This window comes from Phyllobates terribilis, unplaced genomic scaffold (genome assembly GCF_046119375.1).
Source record: "Phyllobates terribilis strain yellow unplaced genomic scaffold, ASM4611937v1 Scaffold_9__5_contigs__length_417890890, whole genome shotgun sequence".
Lineage (NCBI taxonomy): Eukaryota > Metazoa > Chordata > Amphibia > Anura > Dendrobatidae > Phyllobates > Phyllobates terribilis.
The window spans coordinates 333,952,285-333,975,920 of record NW_027362769.1 but is presented as its reverse complement, the minus strand read 5'-3'; the positions used below and the strand labels follow the sequence as shown (position 1 = coordinate 333,975,920).

The following is a 23,636-nucleotide window of genomic DNA, read 5'->3' as shown; positions in this document are numbered from 1 at the left end:
TACATATAACAGTTTGTATTAAAAATAAATGGTAGCTTGCAATTTCCACACCGAGCCACTGGGGCTTTTTTAGACTTTAACCTCCTGTTTCAGGAAACAGCACATGTACATAGTGTCTGGGTCTGACCATTGTACATGTGTTGTTTCCTGAAACAACAGGAAGTAAAAGCCTAGAAAAGCCCCAGTAGCCGGTGTGAAAATTTGCAAGCTTTTTTTTTTTTTTTTTTTTATATACAAACTGCGATTCAGGAAACAACACATGTACATAGCCACAATGGTCAGACCCAAACACTATCTTTTGTGTTGGAGCATCTAATGAGCATGTTCAAGATCATTGTGAAGGAAGAGGGATCAGGTTTTACATCACCTATTGTGATTAGTGGATCCTGTATTATCAGCTGTGGACCGAGGCTTTTTCAGTCATTCTAATCCTGTCTCTGATGATAAAGAAACTGCTGTAAACACTTTCCCGAAATTGCAGGTAGTCTAAAATAGTAGTAATGTATTTTTTTCTTTTATTTCTAAAAAAAAAAAAAAAAAAAAAAAAACCCTTTGCTATTTTTATTTTTTAATTATTGTATTTTAAATACATGTAACACAAAGCCTGATATAAACAATAGGTCATTTTCTGACTACGGCTTCCCTTTAACCTCTTCCTAATGTATAACATACTATTACGTTATAGTTTGGGTCCCTATCATTGATGCAAGCTCAGTAAGTGAGCTTTCCCAGCAGATAATGGCTGTGTTAACCAGCCATCACCTGCCTCTAACATCAGCCAGTGGAGCTGAGCTTCGCCTGCTGCTGTTAACCACTTAAGTGTCTCTGTCAATTTCTGATAGCGGCATTTAAAGTGTGCAGTCCAGGGTGCTGATGGGGCAGCTATGACCTGATGGGAGACTGGGGGGGACTTCATGGCTTTCTCCGTACTATAAAGTGCTTTTTCATACTTATGATTGCAATACATACATCTATACAACGCTAGTAATCGTTGTTGTTCCAGTTTCGGAAGTTCCACAGAGAAATAATCGGAGAGTTAGAAAGGAAGACGGAACAGGATGTGAAGTATATGAATGTAAGTACATCTGGGTCCCGGGAAGATCATTCTGTTCAATGCATTAAGATCAAGGATCTGAAAGCCAAAAGTGGTAATAGCCAGTTTGTCTCCGCCGGCACCATGTCTGGAATTTCACAGCGCTGATACATAGATGATGGCGACCGGCGTCAGTCTTCATTTTATGACTTATTGATTTGCTTTCTGTTACGATACAAGATAACATGTCTATTTATCCTTTCCTGTTCTGTTTAGATCATGTAATCTGAATTAGGATACGTTGCAATTAAACGGAAGCAGAGGGGGCTCCATTGATTTATACGGGGTCCGTTTGGGGTTTCCGCTTGTTGTTTAGTTTTAGAACAGAAGAAAAAATGTCTACATGTTCTAAAACACGGACCTAGTATAAATCAATGGGGCGCCTCTACTTCTGAAATGCAACAGATCATTATAGTTCAATTTACTTGTTCGAAACGGAACAGACGGAAGAATAAAAAGCCGAGCTCTATATAGGGATGACTATATTAACCCTTTATATGTCCAATGCCGTTATTGGACATACTGTTTTTTTTCTGAAATCTGGTTCCCTTCAAAAATGCAGGCTTAGGAGCTGAGCCTGCCTCACTTCCAATAGATGATAGCTGTGTTACGCAGCCAGCATCTGCCTCTAAGCAGGGCTACACCTGCTGCTGTTAACCTTTTAAATGCTGCTGTTGATCTGACAGCGGCACTTACAGTGCAGGTTGTTCCACTCTCCCATCTTTCCCTTTACCTCCACGTCGCGGGATCCCATTACCCGCTGCTGCCATGTACTTTGGTAAGCTTTTACCAAATGGTAACCACTGCAATGAGGATACCGTTCCACCACCACTTAGTAAAGTACGTGGCAGCTCTGGGTTTGCGCTGGCTTGTCCTCTGGAGCTTCTGTCTGCCCACTCCCCTTGAATGACAGGTCTCTCCCTATACATGGACACACAGCGAGACCCATCAGTCATTTTCGGCAGGCAGGGATGTTGCACCTGGGACTCTCCTGTCCAACGAATCGTCTGACCAGCTCGTCAATATGCATCTTTTGAAGTATGCATAACTGAAATCATACATCCAGGGCCTGATATATGCTGCCCTTGGTCCGGGCAGCATGTGTCCACGGTCAGGTTCCCTTCAAATCCAGCTCATATTTTGTAAGAAGGCCTTAAAACACTCGATGATTAAATTGAAAAGTTTGGGAGCTCTCTAATATACCTTGGGGGTAATTTATCAGTCTTGATACATTCCCTCCATTAAGCCAAAAAGGTGCTGGGCGCAAAATCCATAATCTCGCAATATTCACACTGACCACTGAGGCGATTTTGAACTCTTCCCTCCTGTACCTTAGTTGATTGTTCCCTTTCTTCACACTTCTCCACTTATTCTTCTTGACGTCGTTTATTTTCCTGCCAGGCGACTCTGAAGCGATACCAGACGGAGCACAAAAATAAAGTGGACTCTCTGGAGAAATCTCAGGCAGAACTAAAGAAACTCAGGAGGAAAAGTCAAGGGGTTAGAAACGCTACAAAATATGACCTGAAGGAAACAGAGGTTTGTATTCATGGGTAGTTTTAATAAGTTTTTTCAAACTATACAACCCATTGAGTAGAGAGGGGTCTCAGATTCTTCACGAGGGTAAAGACTGGCTGGACGACCCGCCATGCCCAAGTACTACACACAAAATCTGTGGATTTTACACTTTATTTGCCTTGTGGTAGTGCTGCAAGAGAAGGGACCACCACAGGACAAACGACTGACAGCGTCAGGGACCGCCTGAAAAATCTCATGACGGGAGCAGTTTTTCTAAGTAATTTACAAAGCTGGTATTTGGGAGACGATGGGTTCAAAGGTACATAAAAGTTTAATCCTGGAAAACCCCTTTAAAATTGTTCCCTTCTCCAAAATCCTATCCTGATATGTGTAATTATAATCATATTAGAAATGTAGTATAGTTCTTCACATTCGCTCTGTCACTTACCCCATGTGCAGGGCATTGCAGTAGCTTAGGTAACCATGGTTGTGACCACTCATATAGTGACAGTTGTTGGTGATTGTAACCATGGATATCTAAGCTACTGCAATGCCCTGCACATGGGGTAAGAAACATAGTGAATTAGAAGAACTATACTATATTTCTAATTGGAGGGATGTTCTAATTTTATTATCACACATGCTACATATTGGGATAGGATCTTGGACATGGGAATATCCCTTTAAGGCTACGTTCCCACAATGAGCTTTTGGTGAGTTTTTGATGTTGCAGATTTTCTGCAAAATGGGTTACTTGCATTTTTTTAAAAAATATGCTGCTTAAAAACTCATCGTGGGAACGTAGCCTAACAAAGATTTACGTTTTCTCATGTAGTACCTTTGTCCTGCTATTCTCCTCCTACTCAATGATTAAGGAAGGTTGTTTGGCAGCAGTATAAGGAAGTGAATTTTACATGGGCAATGTCCTTGGCAGGTCTCTGCGTCACGTTAAAGGTTGACTGCTCAGACAAGGTCAGGATTAGACGGCAGACATGGGTGCCCATCCAAGAAAAGCTAGGCTTGAATCCCCCTGGAAAATTAAGCCTAATCATGGGGTGCACATAGGTAATTAATGATACATTTCTGGGGTGCACATTAAACGCTTCACAGACGACATATATCCAAAGCTATTTCAGTTATAGAGATTACGGCCATGAATTTCTACAATGTAGAAACCCTACTGTAACTGTTCATGCTTTTACCAAACCATCCCCCAACTTTTTGTAGGTCATAAACTACTTTCAATAAGATCAGAATTTCCCAAAATTTATGGATTCTAACCAATACAAATTTTTGGGAATAGAATTTCGGCAAATCCAGCAAAATGGAAGCCAGTAGAAGTGCTCTCTCACCTGTCGTTGTTGCCGCAGCTTCCCACCGGTCTTCTGCTAGCTGCCCAGGCCTCCACTCTGCTGCCAGCCTCCTTCATTCTTTGCCGGCACTTCCAGCACCTTCTTGCCTATGACATGTGCCGCCCCACCTGACGCACGTTGAGGCCGGGCTGGTGCCGGAAGTGTTTGCATACAGTGAAGAAGAGACCGGAGCAGTAGCCTAGGAAGCCAGTGGAGGACTAGCGGGAACAGGTCAGGGGCAAGGTGACTATGAAATTTTGGCAGTCGGGAAACCTCAGAGTATAAATATATGGCTTTTATGTCGGCAATCAGAGCTCATTTGATTTTCATTAAATATATTTGATGCAAATCGAATTTCCCACCCGATTTTGAGTAATTCTGTTGAATTCTGATGGAATCGCTCATCTTTAGTGCTGTCCCAAGGAAATTTTTGATGGCGGGAGAAATCCCACATTGAGTGAGAGACTCTACGTAAGTAATCCGATGACCCTGATTTGTGCCACAGATTTGTGGTTCGTTCCGTGGACTTCCTGATCAACCTTAAGGGTCTAATTTATGTGGGTAGAATCGGCATAGAAGCCACTTGTGTCGCTTATTAAAGCGGCTTTCAAATCTGCGTCCGTAGGAAGGTCAGTGAGGATTTCCCATAGGAGTCGGTTTTAGTTATTACACTATCCTAGTTTATGAATGAATTTCTAATTTCTGCATTTTTTTTTCTTACCTCCCAGTATGTGGAGACAATCACTTCCCGTCAGAACGACATCCAGAAGTTCATAGCTGAAGGCTGCAGAGAAGCGTTGCTGGAGGAGAAGCGGCGCTTCTGCTTTCTGGTGGACAAGCATTGTAGTTTTTCTAATTATCTCAATTACTTCCACATACAGGTGAGATTACAGAAGGGATGGTGTTAGAGGTATCAGAGGCTTAGATTGGAGCTTTTGGCTGGCATCCTCTTTTTATTAGCCAACATGCCAGACAATTTTTTGTCTCTCTGGCATGGACATTTGCTTTACGGACTGGCTTCAGTGGAAACGTTCCGTGGTGTGTTGTCAGACAAGCGCTCACCTTCTGCCACGTCCACCAGAGTTGACTAAGAAACCAGTGAACCTATTAAAGACGTGCAGAAATTCTCAACAAAGGAAAAGCTCAATAAATCTAATTCCATTGTTTCTTAATACTTTGATGTGGACTTTCAAGAAATTTAGTTTAAGCTTTTGTACTTTTTTTTTCTCTAGTCTTCTGATTTGCTCACTACTAAAATCCCGAAGTGGCAAGAAACGTGCAGCGATGTCGCACAAGTGCCGGACACCATCATCAACAATATCAAAGAAGTTAGAACTCCAGGATCCACTCCGATATCTGGTACTCCCGAACCTTCTCCACTCATGGACAAGAAAGCACTGGTACGATACCAAGGGCTACATGATTACTTCTCCCTATTCTTTATTATTGTGGACTAGATGTTCTGTTTTTATCTGTGGTGGTCATACATAGCTGTAAGCCATACCCTCATTCAGTTATTCCTTCTCCCCCATGCTTGCGTTTTGACCAGGGAGTGAAGCTTCTGCCATCTCTTCTGGTGGCAGCTTATCTTCCTTAAAAATAGAAGGATTGGTCATGTTGAAATTCAACCACTGGAGGATACTCATTCACTTGTCCTCTGCCATTGGGGCAAGTCAGGACACCTCCACCCTTCATTAGATGGTTGGCTAGTCCCACCGAAATGCACATGTTGGGTCAACATTACTCAAAGTTTAGGCTGCTCTCTGTTTTTAGATTGTCTGCCCTTTCCATTTTATGTACTACTTTTATTTTTTTCCGTGTCATTTTGTCTTAGATGGCTGGAGACTATGACTCAAACTCTAGGAACACACTATTGAGGGTGCCCCCAGCGCCACCATCCAGTCGGGCACAGACGAGTCCCTTGGTTGACATGTTCAACAACCCAGCAGTTGCTCCAAAGGTGACTTACGACAGGCCAAAGTCATCGCTAGGTGAGGAGCAGTACAAACTCCGGGGGATTGGTAAAACAGTGTTACATATCATAGTCATAGTTTTCAAGATCTGTGGTTGCCGTCATTCTGTCCTGTCCATGCTTTGTGCATGTATGAGGACAGAGCCAAACTTGCCATCATCTCCATTCTCTTCTTGACAGCAGAGAGCACAGATGATGGCGTCCTGCCACGCTCCATGTCTGTCGCTACAGGATTGAATCTCATGAAAAAGCCAAAAGTCCGAACCATTTTCCCACACCAAGGAAACGGCAAGACGCTGCTCAGCTTCCAGCAGGGAGACATAATCACTCTTCTTATACCAGAGGAGAAGGATGGCTGGCTATATGGGGAGCACGACACTACCAAGCTGTAAGTATAGATTCGTACATGTTTGTATAAATTTGTATTTGTGTGAACAAGTTGTAACGATAACTTTAACACACAGCGCTACACTAGAGGTCCTTGGTAGTAACCCCCCCCCTCCCCCAAGGACCTTTCCAACAGCAACTTCTGTTCATGCATAATAGTATACCGGTCTCCAGGGGGTAGATTGTACTAAACTTTGCAGATAACACAGTGACAGTACTGTGGACTAGAGAAGAGCAAAAAAAAGTAAGACGCGGCGCTCCAAGTGTTATTTGCAAACGGTGTATTCTGATCCAAGACACAGCGTTTTGGCTACATAACAGTCCAGCTCTCTTCGAGCGTGCTGTACTATTAAGCCGGCCATACACATTAGATGTCTGTCGAACGATGCTTCAATCCACAGCCAACTCTTCCGTGCACAGGAGCGCTCGTTCGGCCGAGCACGCTTGTGTTTTCTATGACACATCGGCTGACGGCTTATCCCTGGGAAAACCATGCAATCGGCAGTCCAAAATCAAACGTGTCCAATTGACATCTCTCCTGATGATCAGTCGGCCGTCTCCCCTGTACTGTCGGCCAAACCAGTCAATATCGACTAATGTTAGTCCAAGGCAGGGGTGTCAAACTCAAACGCACAGAGGGCCAAAATGAAAACCTTGGACAAAGTCACGGGCCAAACAGTATACAGTATAATGGACACCACTTAGTCCTCCGTACAGAATAATGGGCCCATATAGTCCTCCATACAGAATAATGGGCCCCACACAGTCCTCCATACAGAATAATGGGCCCACATAGTCCTCCATACAGAATAATGGCTCCACATAGTGCTCCATACAGAATAATGGCTCCACATAGTGCTGCATACAGAATAATGGGCCCACATAGTCCGCCATACAGAATAATGGCTCCACATAGTGCTCCATACAGAATAATGGCCCCCACATAGTCCTACATACAGAATAATGGCTCCACATAGTCCGCCGTACAGTATAATGGCTCCACATAGTCCTCCATACAGAATAATGGCCCCCACATAGTCCTACATACAGAATAATGGCTCCACATAGTCCGCCGTACAGTATAATGGCCCCACATAGTCTGCCGTACAGTATAATGGCCCCACATAGTTCTCCGTACAGTATAATGGCCCCACATAGTTCTCCGTACAGTATAATGGCCCGACATAGTTCTCCGTACAGAATAATGGCCCCACATGGTCCTCCATACAGAATAATGGCCCCACATAGTCCTCCATACAGAATAATGGGCCACACATAGTAATCCATATAGTATAATGGCCCCACATAGTCCTCCGTACAGAAAAATGGGCCCACATAGGAGTGGTGGTTCTGGTGTTGGCCAAATATAATCACCCTGCGGGCCAGATTTGGTCCACGAGCCAGAGTTTGACATGTATGGTCTAAAGTGTATGGGGGCGTTCATGTAGCCGAAATGTTGCATTTTTGGTCAGAATACACTCGTTGCAAATAACACATGGAGCGCTGCTACTTTTTTTTTTGTTTGTTTTTACTCTGGATTCACATCGGTGGACATTTAGGACCACGGTCTGCCATTTTGCGTCCACCCAGTTGTCTCGCAGGAGGACTGGGACCGCTGTTCACGTTAATTCTAGTATTGCGCATCAGTGCTGTCATGTGTGCAATAGTTAGTACCAATTACATTATGGGGTCGTCTGATCGTATTTTTGACCGGTGGTAGTTTGACCTCCACTTGTGGAATGAAAAGGCTGCAGCCCCTCCATCGTTTACCCAGCTCAGTGGTTTTATCTGGTACTGGAAGGCGCCCATACACCTTAGATAGGGGTTAGCTGCATGTTCTCCAGACCTCTCTATAACTAAATCCTCCGGTAATAAGTGGCTGCCAGATATATCACCAGGGAAGAAAAGCTTGGAAAACCATGCCTGATCCTTCTCGTTCTCCTCAGTAAGGAGGCCCCGTACAGTCCTTCTCACATTGCAGATTTGTCCGACTTTTCTCTAAAGTGTATGGGGAACCTTTATCCTCATCCAAGTGATTGTAGGAAAAGGATTAGCTGAAGGCACAGACAAGCGAGTACCCCCCACCCCTCGTTGGACTTCAGTATTTGATCAGACCCTCCGGGACCCCCACTGTTTAAGCATTGAAGCTCTTCCTTAAGAACAGGAACATTTTAGTCCTGGAAAAGCCACGTAACATCAGCATACTCTGCTTTATATCTGGGAGGATGAGGATCTCTGTGATCCTATAAATGAGGACGAAGAGGGTAGATCCTATGGTTCAGAAGTTTTGTCGTTCTAGTTGATGTAAAACTTAGTTCATGCGGTAATGTCCCCAATTTTTTCATTCATTTTTTTTTTCTTGTTGTTTCCAGTAAAGGATGGTTTCCCTCATCATATACCCGACCTATAGAAGAGAATGGAAAAGAATCCACAAAAGTGCCAAGGTGGGGACAGGAATGTGCCATGTGGTTCACTGTTTAACTTACTGACCCAATGCAAGCGAGTTAGACTTGGGAGCAGTGTGCGCGCGGCCTCGGGAGCAGTGTGCGCGCGGCCTCAGAATAATATTTACGGCCTTGTTCTACACAACCACAATTCCTGACGCAAAACATTTGACGTCACATTAAATAATATACAGACCCAACGACACACCTAGAACATGCAAACCCCGTGGGCATGGCTCGTAGCCAGGTTTTGTGGCAGCCAGAACAGGAGCGCAGCAGGTGGCACAGTGGTGAGCTAATGGCCGTGCATCGGTGTACTACGCTATGTGTCAGACATAAACACGACCTAATGGGAGGGTGAAAGTGTAAACTAAGGCTGACATGTCTATGTCCTCCTGCAGTGTGACTCCCAGCCCCGCTCCAGTGAGAAGTCTCAGCACGGCCAATCTACTCGACAAAAGGGACATGGTCCTTCCTGAGCCTGACTACTTAGAGTCTTCTTCATTTAGGGAGGCTCCAGCTACCTTCACCCCATCTTTTGCCAAAGAACCTGCCCCCGCAGCAAGTAACGGATCACCGGTAAGTGGATTCTGTCCGCAGCCACTACTAAAATGCTTTAAATGCTGTTTTCGACTCATGGGTTGGCATTCTAAGGCTATATTCACACAGTGTTTGAGGGGAGCAAATTTTTCAAATGGAAACCGCTTCTTAGTTTTTAGCAGAATTAAGGCTCATGCAGTCGTCCATGGATTTCAGTCCGATCATGGACCGCAGTGCACAAATTGGCCGTTGGCCGAGTGGGACAGCCTCATAGAAATATATGATGCTGTCATGTTTGGGTCGGGAAACCCGCTGAGAGTCCATGCATTGCAGCCTGTGATTAGATCGAGATCTACGGACGTCTGCATGAGCCCTTATTCTTTTCCTGAAGTGTGAGATTTTATCTGCTTCAGGACTCCCCAACAACCTTAAACATCAGCATGGTCGTTGTATTACTCTTCAGTGACGTTGTAAAACGCCATTGTTCTGTTAGCAGATGTGTGAGATCAGGCAGGGGCGGTGAGCTAGCTGTCAGACACAGCCAGACTCCTCATAGAGAAGACTGATGGTTTTACCAATGTATACACAGCACTGTACAAACGCTGTATACAGTTTAGGGAGTAGTGACAGCGTTTTCTCCTCCGGACATGTGATTGCTGGGTGTAGGGAGGAAGCAGGAGCTGCTGGGTCCTAGGAGACCCAGTCAGGTGGAATTGGCTCTGTAACTGGGGCTCATATATCGGCTACCAGTTACATAGGAAATAGAATATATATTCAAGAAATAATAATTAAATGTTGAGGTTTTTTTTTCCCTGAAGCTTTTTTTGTAGCCTTTTAATTGGACAATGCATAGTTTGGAGCAGTATCACTCAGGAGCCACTTAAAAAAAAAAAGTGATATGCACTTTTTATTCCCCTCCAGGTGTTTTTCAATACCTCTTAAAGGAAAAAATTCTCATATGAGCAACAAAGTGGATTTCCCATAGAAATGAATAGAAAAGCATTTTAGGAGCAAGTTTTGAGGAGGATCTGCTCCAAACAACCTCTCAGAAAACTCTAATAGTGGGGAGTCTGATGAAGTCGGTCCCTATTCATATATCCACATAGACATCAAACAAGGGGATGTAATGGGTTCCTGTTCGGAAAGACTGGAGCTGTTCTTGTCTTGCGTTGACTGCTCTTTATCTGCCATGCAATACATTACATTTTTCATGTGGCATGTTGCCATTTACCTTGATAAAACCAGTTGTTTGACCACCCAAGTGGCAACTTTATAAAAGTTGTTGTTTCTGCTAAGACAATCCCTTTAAAGAGTATCTGTCACCAGGTCAAAATTGTCCAGTTTTTGCTCTTACTTTATCCCCACTTCTCCTCTGAGTGTGCCATTTTAATATAAATATATATATATAATTTTTTTTTTTTTTAAATCCGCCATACTGTTCCAGAGACGTAGGCTTTTTAGTTTCCTGTTCAGTTTTATGGTTGTTCCCAGGGGGTGTGGCTAACAGGATAATAATGTGGAGCACCATAAAGACACGCCCCTGAGGAATCCTGTGAGCCACGCCCACTTACAAAAAGGGCATCAGCCCTATATAAAAGTGCAGAGCTGAATAGACACGCCCCTGAGGAATCATATGAGCCACGCCTACTTGGAAAAGGCCATAAACATTAGCAATAAATAAAAAGGCCCATATCTCTGGAACCGTATGGCAGGTTTAAATAAACTCTGAATACTCAGGGGAGCGGTAGGAATAAATCAAGCAAAAACGGTCCACTTTAAGGGACTTGTGTTTTCTATTTAAAAGGGACTTTCCTCTCTGGTCCTGGTGCTATGTGCCCACAAATCGCCATGTTGTACTGATTTTATCACATTGTACCAGTCTTTGGATTCCGGAGTACAGGTGCTGCCCTCTACTGTTCATCCCTGTAATTACAAGCTATATCAAGCTTATTTATCACCCTCATCCCCCTGCATGCAGGGGAAGAAATGAGCGACAAACCACTTGAAATATCTTACATACTAGCTGCTAAGATAAGAGAATTATTCATCTAAACAAATATTAAGTGACTGAGCAGCTTTTTATTCTGCAAGATTCAGAATGACACCAAGGAAACCTCCAGACGCTGCGATATCAGACATCCTGGCCTATCAGTATATGGCTGCAGCAGATCCTGAGATCAGCGGCCGTGCAGATCTGCCAGGGCTGAGAGCATTGTTCTCGTGTTTTATCGCTGCGGGGCGAGGTCGGCTTGCCCTTGATTGTCAGGAGCTCCGCGATGCGCATTGGAGAGGAACGCCGCAGATGGAAATATGTCCTCATGCATTACCAGCACAATAACGCAAAACTGTACCAAATGGAGTACACAAGAATTAAAGTGATAGGTGTCCTAGAAGGAGCGAAGGTAAACCGGAGGCCTGCAGACGTTCCAGGCACTCGCACATTATTTTTATATACACCACACTGTGGGGTTTGGGGAACGCTCAGGGCCAAGTCCGTTTTGAAGCCTCAGAATTACAGGTCAGATAGATGGAGTGCGGCCGCAGGATCAGACTACACAGAGCTGGTTTGTAGTCTGTTACCATGGAGACGCCTACATCTGCACAGGAGCTGTAGACGTAAAATGGCCAAGTCACTTACTGAAGTAGTTTAGAAAAAAATGTATTGCTTTATTACTGCAAGAATGCTTGGGTATAGGGAACATCTCACCAATGGCTGCAGCCATTATTCAGTCCTGGTCTTCTGTACCAGAGTGGCATTTCTCACAAATACAAAAAGGGAGATCCTGTTATAGAAATCACAACTTTTTTATAAGTCTCCGTATCCAAATTTGGTGGGGGATGGGACGCTCTTCCTGTAACCGTGGGTGGAGGGGGGGCATTCTTCCTGTAACCGTTGGTGGGGGGGGCGCTGTTGCTTTAACCGTGGGTCAGGGGGGCGCTCTTGCTGTAATTGTGGGTGGGGGCAACCTTCCTGCAATCATGGGGGTATGGAGCCTCTCCTGTGACTCTTCTCCCTTCTCTGGTGCAGCCGCCCCCCCCCTCCCCCTTCCCTCTGGTGCAGCCGCTCTCTTCCCCCCCCTCCTCCCCCCGGTGCAGCCGTGCTCTCTCTCCACCGTTTGGTGAACCCGTGCACCCCCCCCCCCATCTGGTGCAACCGCGCCCCTATCTGGTGCAGCCACGCCCCCCCCCCTCCCCCCTCTGGTGCGGCCGCTTTCTCTCCCCCCTCTGGTGCGGCCGCTTTCTCTCCCCCCTCTGGTGCGGCCGCTTTCTCTCCCCCCTCTGGTGCGGCCGCTTTCTCTCCCCCCCTCTGGTGCGGCCGCTTTCTCTCCCCCCCCCTCTGGTGCGGCCGCTTTCTCTCCCCCCCTCTGGTGCGGCCGCTTTCTCTCCCCCCCTCTGGTGCGGCCGCTTTCTCTCCCCCCCTCTGGTGCGGCCGCTTTCTCTCCCCCCCCTGGTGCGGCCGCTTTCTCTCCCCCCCCTCTGGTGCGGCCGCTTTCTCTCCCCCCCTCTGGTGCGGCCGCTTTCTCTCCCCCCTCTGGTGCGGCCGCTTTCTCTCCCCCCCTCTGGTGCGGCCGCTTTCTCTCCCCCCTCTGGTGCGGCCGCTTTCTCTCCCCCCCTCTGGTGCGGCCGCTTTCTCTCCCCCCCCCTCTGGTGCGGCCGCTTTCTCTCCCCCCCCCTCTGGTGCGGCCGCTTTCTCTCCCCCCCTCTGGTGCGGCCGCTTTCTCTCCCCCCCTCTGGTGCGGCCGCTTTCTCTCCCCCCCTCTGGTGCGGCCGCTTTCTCTCCCCCCCTCTGGTGCGGCCGCTTTCTCTCCCCCCCTCTGGTGCGGCCGCTTTCTCTCCCCCCCTCTGGTGCGGCCGCTTTCTCTCCCCCCCTCTGGTGCGGCCGCTTTCTCTCCCCCCCTCTGGTGCGGCCGCTTTCTCTCCCCCCCTCTGGTGCGGCCGCTTTCTCTCCCCCCCTCTGGTGCGGCCGCTTTCTCTCCCCCCCTCTGGTGCGGCCGCTTTCTCTCCCCCCCTCTGGTGCGGCCGCTTTCTCTCCCCCCCTCTGGTGCGGCCGCTTTCTCTCCCCCCCTCTGGTGCGGCCGCTTTCTCTCCCCCCCTCTGGTGCGGCCGCTTTCTCTCCCCCCCTCTGGTGCGGCCGCTTTCTCTCCCCCCCTCTGGTGCGGCCGCTTTCTCTCCCCCCCTCTGGTGCGGCCGCTTTCTCTCCCCCCCTCTGGTGCGGCCGCTTTCTCTCCCCCCCTCTGGTGCGGCCGCTTTCTCTCCCCCCTCTGGTGCGGCCGCTTTCTCTCCCCCCTCTGGTGCGGCCGCTTTCTCTCCCCCCTCTGGTGCGGCCGCTCTTGCGCTCCCGCTCCCCCCCTCTGGTGCAGCCGCTCTTGCGCTCCCGCTCTCCCTCCCCCATCCTCTGGGGCTGCCGCTTTCTCTCTCCTCTCTGGTGCGGCCGCTTTCTCCCCCCCTCTCTGGTGCGGCCGCTTTCTCTCCCTCCTCTGGTGCGGCCGCTCTTGCGCTCCCGCTCCCCCCCTCTGGTGCAGCCGCTCTTGCGCTCCCGCTCTCCCTCCCCCATCCTCTGGGGCTGCCGCTCTTGTTCTCCCGCTCTCCCTCCCCCATCCTCTGGGGCGGCCGCTCTTGCGCTCCCGCTCTCCCTCCTCCATCCTCTGGGGCGGCCGCTTTCTCTCCCCCCTCTGGTGCGGCCGCTGTCTCTCTCCTCTCTGGTGCGGCCGCTTTCTCTCCCCCCTCTGGTGCGGCCGCTTTCTCTCCCCCCTCTGGTGCGGCCGCTTTCTCTCCCCCCTCTGGTGCGGCCGCTTTCTCTCCCCCCTCTGGTGCGGCCGCTCTTGCGCTCCCGCTCCCCCCCTCTGGTGCAGCCGCTCTTGCGCTCCCGCTCTCCCTCCCCCATCCTCTGGGGCTGCCGCTCTTGTTCTCCCGCTCTCCCTCCTCCATCCTCTGGGGCGGCCGCTTTCTCTCTCCTCTCTGGTGCGGCCGCTTTCTCCCCCCTCTCTGGTGCGGCCGCTTTCTCTCCCCCCTCTGGTGCGGCCGCTCTTGCGCTCCCGCTCCCCCCCTCTGGTGCGGCCGCTCTTGCGCTCCCGCTCCCCCCCTCTGGTGCAGCCGCTCTTGCGCTCCCGCTCTCCCTCCCCCATCCTCTGGGGCTGCCGCTCTTGTTCTCCCGCTCTCCCTCCCCCATCCTCTGGGGCTGCCGCTCTTGTTCTCCCGCTCTCCCTCCCCCATCCTCTGGGGCGGCCGCTCTTGCGCTCCCGCTCTCCCTCCTCCATCCTCTGGGGCGGCCGCTTTCTCTCCCCCCTCTGGTGCGGCCGCTGTCTCTCTCCTCTCTGGTGCGGCCGCTTTCTCTCCCCCCTGTGGTGCGGCCGCTTTCTCTCCCCCCTGTGGTGCGGCCGCTTTCTCTCCTCCCTCTGGTGCGGCCGCTCTCGCGCTCCCGCTCCCCTCCTCTGGTGCAGCCGCTCTTGCGCTCCCGCTCTCCCTCCCCCATCCTCTGGGGCGGCCGCTTTCTCTCTCCTCTCTGGTGCGGCCGCTTTCTCTCTCCTCTCTGGTGCGGCCGCTTTCTCTCCCCCCTCTGGTGCGGCCGCTTTCTCTCCCCCCCCCCTCTGGTGCGGCCGCTTTCTCCCCCCCCCCTCTGGTGCGGCCGCTTTCTCTCCCCTCTCTGGTGCGGCCGCTTTCTCTCCCCCCTCTGGTGCAGCCGCTCTTGCGCTCCCGCTCCCCCCCTCTGGTGCAGCCGCTCTTGCGCTCCCGCTCTCCCTCCCCCATCCTCTGGGGCTGCCGCTCTTGTTCTCCCGCTCTCCCTCCCCCATCCTCTGGGGCTGCCGCTCTTGTTCTCCCGCTCTCCCTCCCCCATCCTCTGGGGCGGCCGCTCTTGCGCTCCCGCTCTCCCTCCTCCATCCTCTGGGGCGGCCGCTTTCTCTCCCCCCTGTGGTGCGGCCGCTTTCTCTCCTCCCTCTGGTGCGGCCGCTCTCGCGCTCCCGCTCCCCTCCTCTGGTGCAGCCGCTCTTGCGCTCCCGCTCTCCCTCCCCCATCCTCTGGGGCGGCCGCTTTCTCTCTCCTCTCTGGTGCGGCCGCTTTCTCTCTCCTCTCTGGTGCGGCCGCTTTCTCTCCCCCCCCTCTGGTGCGGCCGCTTTCTCTCCCCCCCTCTGGTGCGGCCGCTTTCTCTCCCCTCTCTGGTGCGGCCGCTTTCTCTCCCCCCTCTGGTGCAGCCGCTCTTGCGCTCCCGCTCCCCCCTCTGGTGCAGCCGCTCTTGCGCTCCCGCTCTCCCTCCCACATCCTCTGGGGCTGCCGCTCTTGTTCTCCCGCTCTCCCTCCCCCATCCTCTGGGGCGGCCGCTTTCTCTCCCCCCTCTGGTGCGGCCGCTTTCTCTCCCCCCTCTGGTGCGGCCGCTTTCTCTCCCCCCTCTGGTGCGGCCGCTTTCTCTCCCCCCTGTGGTGCGGCCGCTTTCTCTCCCCCCTGTGGTGCGGCCGCTTTCTCTCCTCCCTCTGGTGCGGCCGCTCTCGCGCTCCCGCTCCCCTCCTCTGGTGCAGCCGCTCTTGCGCTCCCGCTCTCCCTCCCCCATCCTCTGGGGCGGCCGCTTTCTCTCTCCTCTCTGGTGCGGCCGCTTTCTCTCTCCTCTCTGGTGCGGCCGCTTTCTCTCTCCTCTCTGGTGCGGCCGCTTTCTCTCCCCCCTGTGGTGCGGCCGCTTTCTCTCCCCCCTGTGGTGCGGCCGCTTTCTCTCCCCCCTGTGGTGCGGCCGCTTTCTCTCCCCCCTGTGGTGCGGCCGCTTTCTCTCCTCCCTCTGGTGCGGCCGCTCTCGCGCTCCCGCTCCCCTCCTCTGGTGCAGCCGCTCTTGCGCTCCCGCTCTCCCTCCCCCATCCTCTGGGGCGGCCGCTTTCTCTCTCCTCTCTGGTGCGGCCGCTTTCTCTCTCCTCTCTGGTGCGGCCGCTTTCTCTCCCCTCTCTGGTGCGGCCGCTTTCTCTCCCCCCCCCTCTGGTGCGGCCGCTTTCTCTCCCCCCCCCTCTGGTGCGGCCGCTTTCTCTCCCCCCCTCTGGTGCGGCCGCTTTCTCTCCCCTCTCTGGTGCGGCCGCTTTCTCTCCCCCCTGTGGTGCGGCCGCTTTCTCTCCCCCCTGTGGTGCGGCCGCTTTCTCTCCCCCCTGTGGTGTGGCCGCTTTCTCTCCCCCCTGTGGTGCGGCCGCTTTCTCTCCCCCCTGTGGTGCGGCCGCTTTCTCTCCCCCCTGTGGTGCGGCCGCTTTCTCTCCCCCCTGTGGTGCGGCCGCTTTCTCTCCCCCCTGTGGTGCGGCCGCTTTCTCTCCCCCCTGTGGTGCGGCCGCTTTCTCTCCTCCCTCTGGTGCGGCCGCTCTCGCGCTCCCGCTCCCCTCCTCTGGTGCAGCCGCTCTTGCGCTCCCGCTCTCCCTCCCCCATCCTCTGGGGCGGCCGCTTTCTCTCTCCTCTCTGGTGCGGCCGCTTTCTCTCTCCTCTCTGGTGCGGCCGCTTTCTCTCCCCCCCCCCTCTGGTGCGGCCGCTTTCTCTCCCCCCCCCTCTGGTGCGGCCGCTTTCTCTCCCCCCCTCTGGTGCGGCCGCTTTCTCTCCCCTCTCTGGTGCGGCCGCTTTCTCTCCCCCCTCTGGTGCAGCCGCTCTTGCGCTCCCGCTCCCCCCCTCTGGTGCAGCCGCTCTTGCGCTCCCGCTCTCCCTCCCCCATCCTCTGGGGCTGCCGCTCTTGTTCTCCCGCTCTCCCTCCCCCATCCTCTGGGGCTGCCGCTCTTGTTATCCCGCTCTCCCTCCCCCATCCTCTGGGGCGGCCGCTCTTGCGCTCCCGCTCTCCCTCCTCCATCCTCTGGGGCGGCCGCTTTCTCTCCCCCCTCTGGTGCGGCCGCTGTCTCTCCCCCCTCTGGTGCGGCCGCTGTCTCTCTCCTCTCTGGTGCGGCCGCTTTCTCTCCCCCCTGTGGTGCGGCCGCTTTCTCTCCCCCCTGTGGTGCGGCCGCTTTCTCTCCCCCCTCTGGTGCGGCCGCTCTCGCGCTCCCGCTCCCCTCCTCTGGTGCAGCCGCTCTTGCGCTCCCGCTCTCCCTCCCCCATCCTCTGGGGCGGCCGCTTTCTCTCCCCCCTCTGGTGCGGCCGCTTTCTCTCTCCTCTCTGGTGCGGCCGCTTTCTCTCCCCCCTGTGGTGCGGCCGCTTTCTCTCCCCCCTGTGGTGCGGCCGCTTTCTCTCCTCCCTCTGGTGCGGCCGCTCTCGCGCTCCCGCTCCCCTCCTCTGGTGCAGCCGCTCTTGCGCTCCCGCTCTCCCTCCCCCATCCTCTGGGGCGGCCGCTTTCTCTCTCCTCTCTGGTGCGGCCGCTTTCTCTCTCCTCTCTGGTGCGGCCGCTTTCTCTCCCCCCTCTGGTGCGGCCGCTTTATCTCCCCCCCCTCTGGTGCGGCCGCTTTCTCTCCCCCCCTCTGGTGCGGCCGCTTTCTCTCCCCTCTCTGGTGCGGCCGCTTTCTCTCCCCCCTCTGGTGCAGCCGCTCTTGCGCTCCCGCTCCCCCCCTCTGGTGCAGCCGCTCTTGCGCTCCCGCTCTCCCTCCCCCATCCTCTGGGGCTGCCGCTCTTGTTCTCCCGCTCTCCCTCCCCCATCCTCTGGGGCTGCCGCTCTTGTTATCCCGCTCTCCCTCCCCCATCCTCTGGGGCGGCCGCTCTTGCGCTCCCGCTCTCCCTCCTCCATCCTCTGGGGCGGCCGCTTTCTCTCCCCCCTCTGGTGCGGCCGCTGTCTCTCCCCCCTCTGGTGCGGCCGCTGTCTCTCTCCTCTCTGGTGCGGCCGCTTTCTCTCCCCCCTGTGGTGCGGCCGCTTTCTCTCCCCCCTGTGGTGCGGCCGCTTTCTCTCCCCCCTCTGGTGCGGCCGCTCTCGCGCTCCCGCTCCCCTCCTCTGGTGCAGCCGCTCTTGCGCTCCCGCTCTCCCTCCCCCATCCTCTGGGGCGGCCGCTTTCTCTCCCCCCTCTGGTGCGGCCGCTTTCTCTCTCCTCTCTGGTGCGGCCGCTTTCTCTCCCCCCTGTGGTGCGGCCGCTTTCTCTCCCCCCTGTGGTGCGGCCGCTTTCTCTCCTCCCTCTGGTGCGGCCGCTCTCGCGCTCCCGCTCCCCTCCTCTGGTGCAGCCGCTCTTGCGCTCCCGCTCTCCCTCCCCCATCCTCTGGGGCGGCCGCTTTCTCTCTCCTCTCTGGTGCGGCCGCTTTCTCTCTCCTCTCTGGTGCGGCCGCTTTCTCTCCCCCCTCTGGTGCGGCCGCTTTATCTCCCCCCCCCTCTGGTGCGGCCGCTTTCTCTCCCCCCCTCTGGTGCGGCCGCTTTCTCTCCCCTCTCTGGTGCGGCCGCTTTCTCTCCCCCCTCTGGTGCAGCCGCTCTTGCGCTCCCGCTCCCCCCCTCTGGTGCAGCCGCTCTTGCGCTCCCGCTCTCCCTCCCCCATCCTCTGGGGCTGCCGCTCTTGTTCTCCCGCTCTCCCTCCCCCATCCTCTGGGGCTGCCGCTCTTGTTCTCCCGCTCTCCCTCCCCCATCCTCTGGGGCGGCCGCTCTTGCGCTCCCGCTCTCCCTCCTCCATCCTCTGGGGCGGCCGCTTTCTCTCCCCCCTCTGGTGCGGCCGCTGTCTCTCCCCCCTCTGGTGCGGCCGCTGTCTCTCTCCTCTCTGGTGCGGCCGCTTTCTCTCCCCCCTGTGGTGCGGCCGCTTTCTCTCCCCCCTGTGGTGCGGCCGCTTTCTCTCCCCCCTCTGGTGCGGCCGCTCTCGCGCTCCCGCTCCCCTCCTCTGGTGCAGCCGCTCTTGCGCTCCCGCTCTCCCTCCCCCATCCTCTGGGGCGGCCGCTTTCTCTCCCCCCTCTGGTGCGGCCGCTTTCTCTCTCCTCTCTGGTGCGGCCGCTTTCTCTCCCCCCTGTGGTGCGGCCGCTTTCTCTCCCCCCTGTGGTGCGGCCTCTTTCTCTCCCCCCTGTGGTGCGGCCTCTTTCTCTCCCCCCTGTGGTGCGGCCGCTTTCTCTCCCCCCTGTGGTGCGGCCGCTTTCTCTCCCCCCTGTGGTGCGGCCGCTTTCTCTCCCCCCTGTGGTGCGGCCGCTTTCTCTCCCCCCTATGGTGCGGCCGCTTTCTCTCCCCCCTGTGGTGCGGCCGCTTTCTCTCCCCCCTGTGGTGCGGCCGCTTTCTCTCCCCCCTGTGGTGCGGCCGCTTTCTCTCCCCCCTGTGGTGCGGCCGCTTTCTCTCCCCCCTGTGGTGCGGCCGCTTTCTCTCCCCCCTGTGGTGCGGCCGCTTTCTCTCCCCCCTGTGGTGCGGCCGCTTTCTCTCCCCCCTGTGGTGCGGCCGCTTTCTCTCCCCCCTGTGGTGCGGCCGCTTTCTCTCCCCCCTGTGGTGCGGCCGCTTTCTCTCCCCCCTGTGGTGCGGCCGCTTTCTCTCCCCCCTGTGGTGCGGCCGCTTTCTCTCCCCCCTCTGATGCGGCCGCTTTCTCTCCCCCCTCTGATGTGGCCGCTCTCCCTCCCCCATCCTCTGGGGCGGCCGCTCTTGTGCTCCCGCTCTCCCTCCCCCCATCCTCTGGGGCGGCCGCTCTTGCGCTCCCGCTCTCCCTCCCCCCATCCTCTGGGGCGGCCGCTCTTGCGCTCCCGCTCTCCCTCCCCCCATCCTCTGGGGCGGCCGCTCTTGCGCTCCCGCTCTCCCTCCCCCATCCTCTGGGGCGGCCGCTCTCCCTCCCCCATCCTCTGGGGCGGCCGCTCTTGCGCTCCCGCTCTCCCTCACCCATCCTCTGGGGCGGCCGCTCTTGCGCTCCCGCTCTCCCTCCCCCATCCTCTGGGGCGGCCGCTCTTGCGCTCCCGCTCTCCCTCCCCCATCCTCTGGGGCGGCCGCTCTTCCTCCCCCATCCTCTGGGGCGGCCGCTCTTGCGCTCCCGCTCTCCCTCCCCCATCCTCTGGGGCGGCCGCTCTTCCTCCCCCATCCTCTGGGGCGGTCTCTCTTCCTCCCCCATCCTCTGGGGCGGCCGCTCTTGCGCTCCCGCTCTCCCTCCCCCATCCTCTGGGGCGACCGCTCTTGCGCTCCTGCTCTCCCTCCCCCATCCTCTGGGGCGGCCGCTCTTGCGCTCCCGCTCTCCCTCCCCCATCCTCTGGGGCGGCCGCTCTTGCGCTCCCGCTCTCCCTCCCCCATCCTCTGGGGCGGCCGCTCTTGCGCTCCCGCTCTCCCTCCCCCATCCTCTGGGGCGGCCGCTCTTGCGCTCCCGCTCTCCCTCCCCCATCCTCTGGGGCGGCCGCTCTTGCGCTCCCGCTCTCCCTCCCCCATCCTCTGGGGCGGCCGCTCTTGCGCTCCCGCTCTCCCTCCCCCATCCTCTGGGGCGACCGCTCTTGCGCTCCCGCTCTCCCTCCCCCATCCTCTGGGGCGGCCGCTCTTGCGCTCCCGCTCTCCCTCCCCCATCCTCTGGGGCGGCCGCTCTTGCGCTCCCGCTCTCCCGCCCCCCATCCTCTGGGGCGGCCGCTCTTGCGCTCCCGCTCTCCCGCCCCCCATCCTCTGGGGCAGCCGTTCTTGCGCTCCCGCTCTCCCGCCCCCCATCCTCTGGGGCGGCCGCTCTTGCGCTCTCGCTCTCCCTCCCCCATCCTCTGGGGCGGCCGCTCTTGCGCTCCCGCTCTCCCTCCCCCATCCTCTGGGGCGGCCGCTCTTGCGCTCCCGCTCTCCCTCCCCCATCCTCTGGGGCGGCCGCTCTTGCGCTCCCGCTCTCCCTCCCCCATCCTCTGGGGCGGCCGCTCTTGCGCTCCCGCTCTCCCTCCCCCATCCTCTGGGGCGGCCGCTCTTGCGCTCCCGCTCTCCCTCCCCCATCCTCTGGGGCGGCCGCTCTTGCGCTCCCGCTCTCCCTCCCCCATCCTCTGGGGCGGTCTCTCCCACAGTCTCCGCACTGAGCTCTAAACAATTCCTGTGCTATCTAGCATATCGTGTGAATTGTGCCTGCAGCTATGGCAAAGGCACAATTCACACGATACTGCCAGATAGCGCAGGAATTGTGTAGAGCTCAGTGTGAATCCTCACATGTGCAGGTGGTTGCACGTGCGAGGATTACTGCACACGTGTCACTGCTGATTCCATTGTATTTTTGGCTCACTTCCCAAACCGACCTTTGATCTTTGATAAGCGACGCTACAGATTGTTCATTATTAATAGACAAATTACACAAATGTTAAGAAAGCTCGTCTAATAAGGAATGTGAATTTACAACTAACACAAGTCCCAATCATTCTATAGATGCAGGATTTACAAGATCGTCCTTCAGGTGTAAAGATGTCATTGGTTATGAGGCCGATACGATAGGAGGGAGCAGACATTATTGTACACTGGTGACATCTAGTGGCCACATCTGTGTATTGCCAGTAACAGTGCTTAGGTTTATATAGTGCTTAGGATTTCTCTAGATTATTTATTATTTTTATATTTACAGAATGTGGTCGGTCATTGTGTCATTTTCTAACTTTTTTTTTTCAACAAACAGAAACCAACACCAAATGGAGTTATGAAACACCCATTTTTGAGGTATGACATTTAATGTTTATTTTTAGAGGAATATGCCAATTTGGACTGAGGGGTGGAAGGAGGATGGGATGGGATGGAAGGAGGATGGGATGGAAGGAGGATGGGATGGTGGGATGGAAGGAGGATGGGATGGAGGGAGGAGGATGGGATGGAGGGAGGAGGATGGGATGGAGGGAGGAGGATGGGATGGAGGGAGGAGGATGGGATGGAGGGTTGATGGTATGGAGGGATGGAAGGATGGTGGGATGGAAGGAGGATGGGAGGATGGGATGGAGGGAGGAGGATGGGATGGAGGGAGGAGGATGGGATGGAGGGAGGAGGATGGGATGGAGGGAGGAGGATGGGATGGAGGGAGGAGGATGGGATGGAGGGAGGATGGGATGGAGGGAGGATGGGATGGAGGGTGGATGGTGGGATGTGGGATGGAGGGTGGATGGTGGGATGGAGGGTGGATGGTGGGATGGAGGGTGGATGGTGGGATGGAGGGTGGATGGTGGGATGGAGGGTGGATGGTGGGATGGAGGGTTGGAGGGAGGATGGGATGGAGGGAAGATGGGGGGATGGGGGGAAGGGGGTGGGGTGGAGGAGGGTGGGCTGGTGGGATGGCAGGAGGGTGGGCAGGTGGGATGGCAGGAGTGGATGAACACATGGTGAGTTGGGGGCGAGAATGGAGGGACGGAATTATAGTGTGTTGGACGGACTGACAGATATTGGAATGGAGTCATGTTGACATGAGCAGATGATGAGATAGATGAATGGTTCGTGAATTAGATGGAGGAGAGCTGTGGATGGATGTCCCCAGTGTCCGGCACCCTGCTCCCAGCGTTGTCCGCCCTGTCCTCAGTTCCAGATTGACGCTACGTCTTCATAAATCCGTCCTTTTTCTTCATATTATTTTAATTGTTTTCCACATAATCTATTTTCTTCTTTTGTTGCAGTGGGGAAAACCCGTTTGCTACTGTCAAGCTGCGCCCCACCATTACCAACGATCGATCGGCACCTGTTATCCGATGAGCAGAATCCATTAATTTAATTTTTAATTATTTTTTTCTGTATCCCCTGTTATGTAAAATAATTTCTCTCTTCCCGTTTTTTGTTTTTGATCTTTTGAAATGATTTGGGCATATTCATCCGGGACAAAAGAAAAAAAAAAGTCTATGCGATTGAATAAAGGGGAGCGCCATGTTTAATTGCGGACTCTTATTTCTCGTGCTGGTTGCCAATGTTGTTGAGCAGGAATAATTATTGTGGTAAATAGGTTTATGGACAAAGAATTGTGTCATCATCGTTAGCACTTTGAACGCTCACATGTCATCATATCAAACCTTATGAAATAATGAGCTCGGACAGGGACCCGAATTCGCCTTTAGAAAGTGTTCTACAGCTTGTATCTGTAATGCTGCAAATATTTTACTTTTTATAATACTTCATTCACATCCAAAGATGGATTTTAGGTTTTTCTTTGCCCTAATGTCACATCTAACCTCCTGCTTGTTCAGTGTCTTGACCGATTCTATGCTATTGATTTTCAATTCAACAGTGTAGTCTTTGCATCGGACACTTAAAGGTGTTGTCCAGCCTTGGGGTGCAAGTCTGCAGTCACTCTGTAACTGCAGACTTGTGAATTCTGTCAGTACGCACAGTGCACACTGTCAGGATTCTCCGGGAGTAGACGGGCGTGTGACCGTAAATATGCGATTTGCATACCCCTCAGCCACATTCTGACTAGACTAATCTGGCCTCGCTCAATTCACTTGTATTGAACAAGATCGCACATGTCCATTTTGCAGAGAATCTTAACAGTGCGCACACTGTACATTGTGAGGATTCACAAGTCTGCAGTCACATACAGTGACTGCAGACTTGTACCCCA

At 54.5% G+C, this 23,636-nt stretch overlaps 1 protein-coding gene across 2 annotated transcripts in view; it reads left to right on the top strand.

Annotated features, from left to right (window-relative positions):
- BAIAP2L1 (BAR/IMD domain containing adaptor protein 2 like 1) overlaps positions 1-22,953 on the top strand; it is a 91,154-nt gene extending 68,201 nt beyond the window's left edge. The window contains exons 5-14 of one of the 2 annotated variants that reach the window (XM_073648010.1): positions 1,004-1,075; positions 2,495-2,632; positions 4,692-4,844; positions 5,196-5,363; positions 5,798-5,954; positions 6,116-6,323; positions 8,695-8,766; positions 9,168-9,345; positions 21,723-21,763; positions 22,702-22,953. In XM_073648010.1, the coding sequence (XP_073504111.1) occupies positions 1,004-1,075; positions 2,495-2,632; positions 4,692-4,844; positions 5,196-5,363; positions 5,798-5,954; positions 6,116-6,323; positions 8,695-8,766; positions 9,168-9,345; positions 21,723-21,763; positions 22,702-22,777 (1,263 nt within the window). In that variant the 3' untranslated portion in view covers positions 22,778-22,953. The remainder of the gene's footprint in view (positions 1-1,003; positions 1,076-2,494; positions 2,633-4,691; positions 4,845-5,195; positions 5,364-5,797; positions 5,955-6,115; positions 6,324-8,694; positions 8,767-9,167; positions 9,346-21,722; positions 21,764-22,701) is intronic. The other variant, XM_073648011.1, reaches the window with a different exon arrangement.
- The last annotated feature ends 683 nt before the right edge of the window (positions 22,954-23,636 follow it).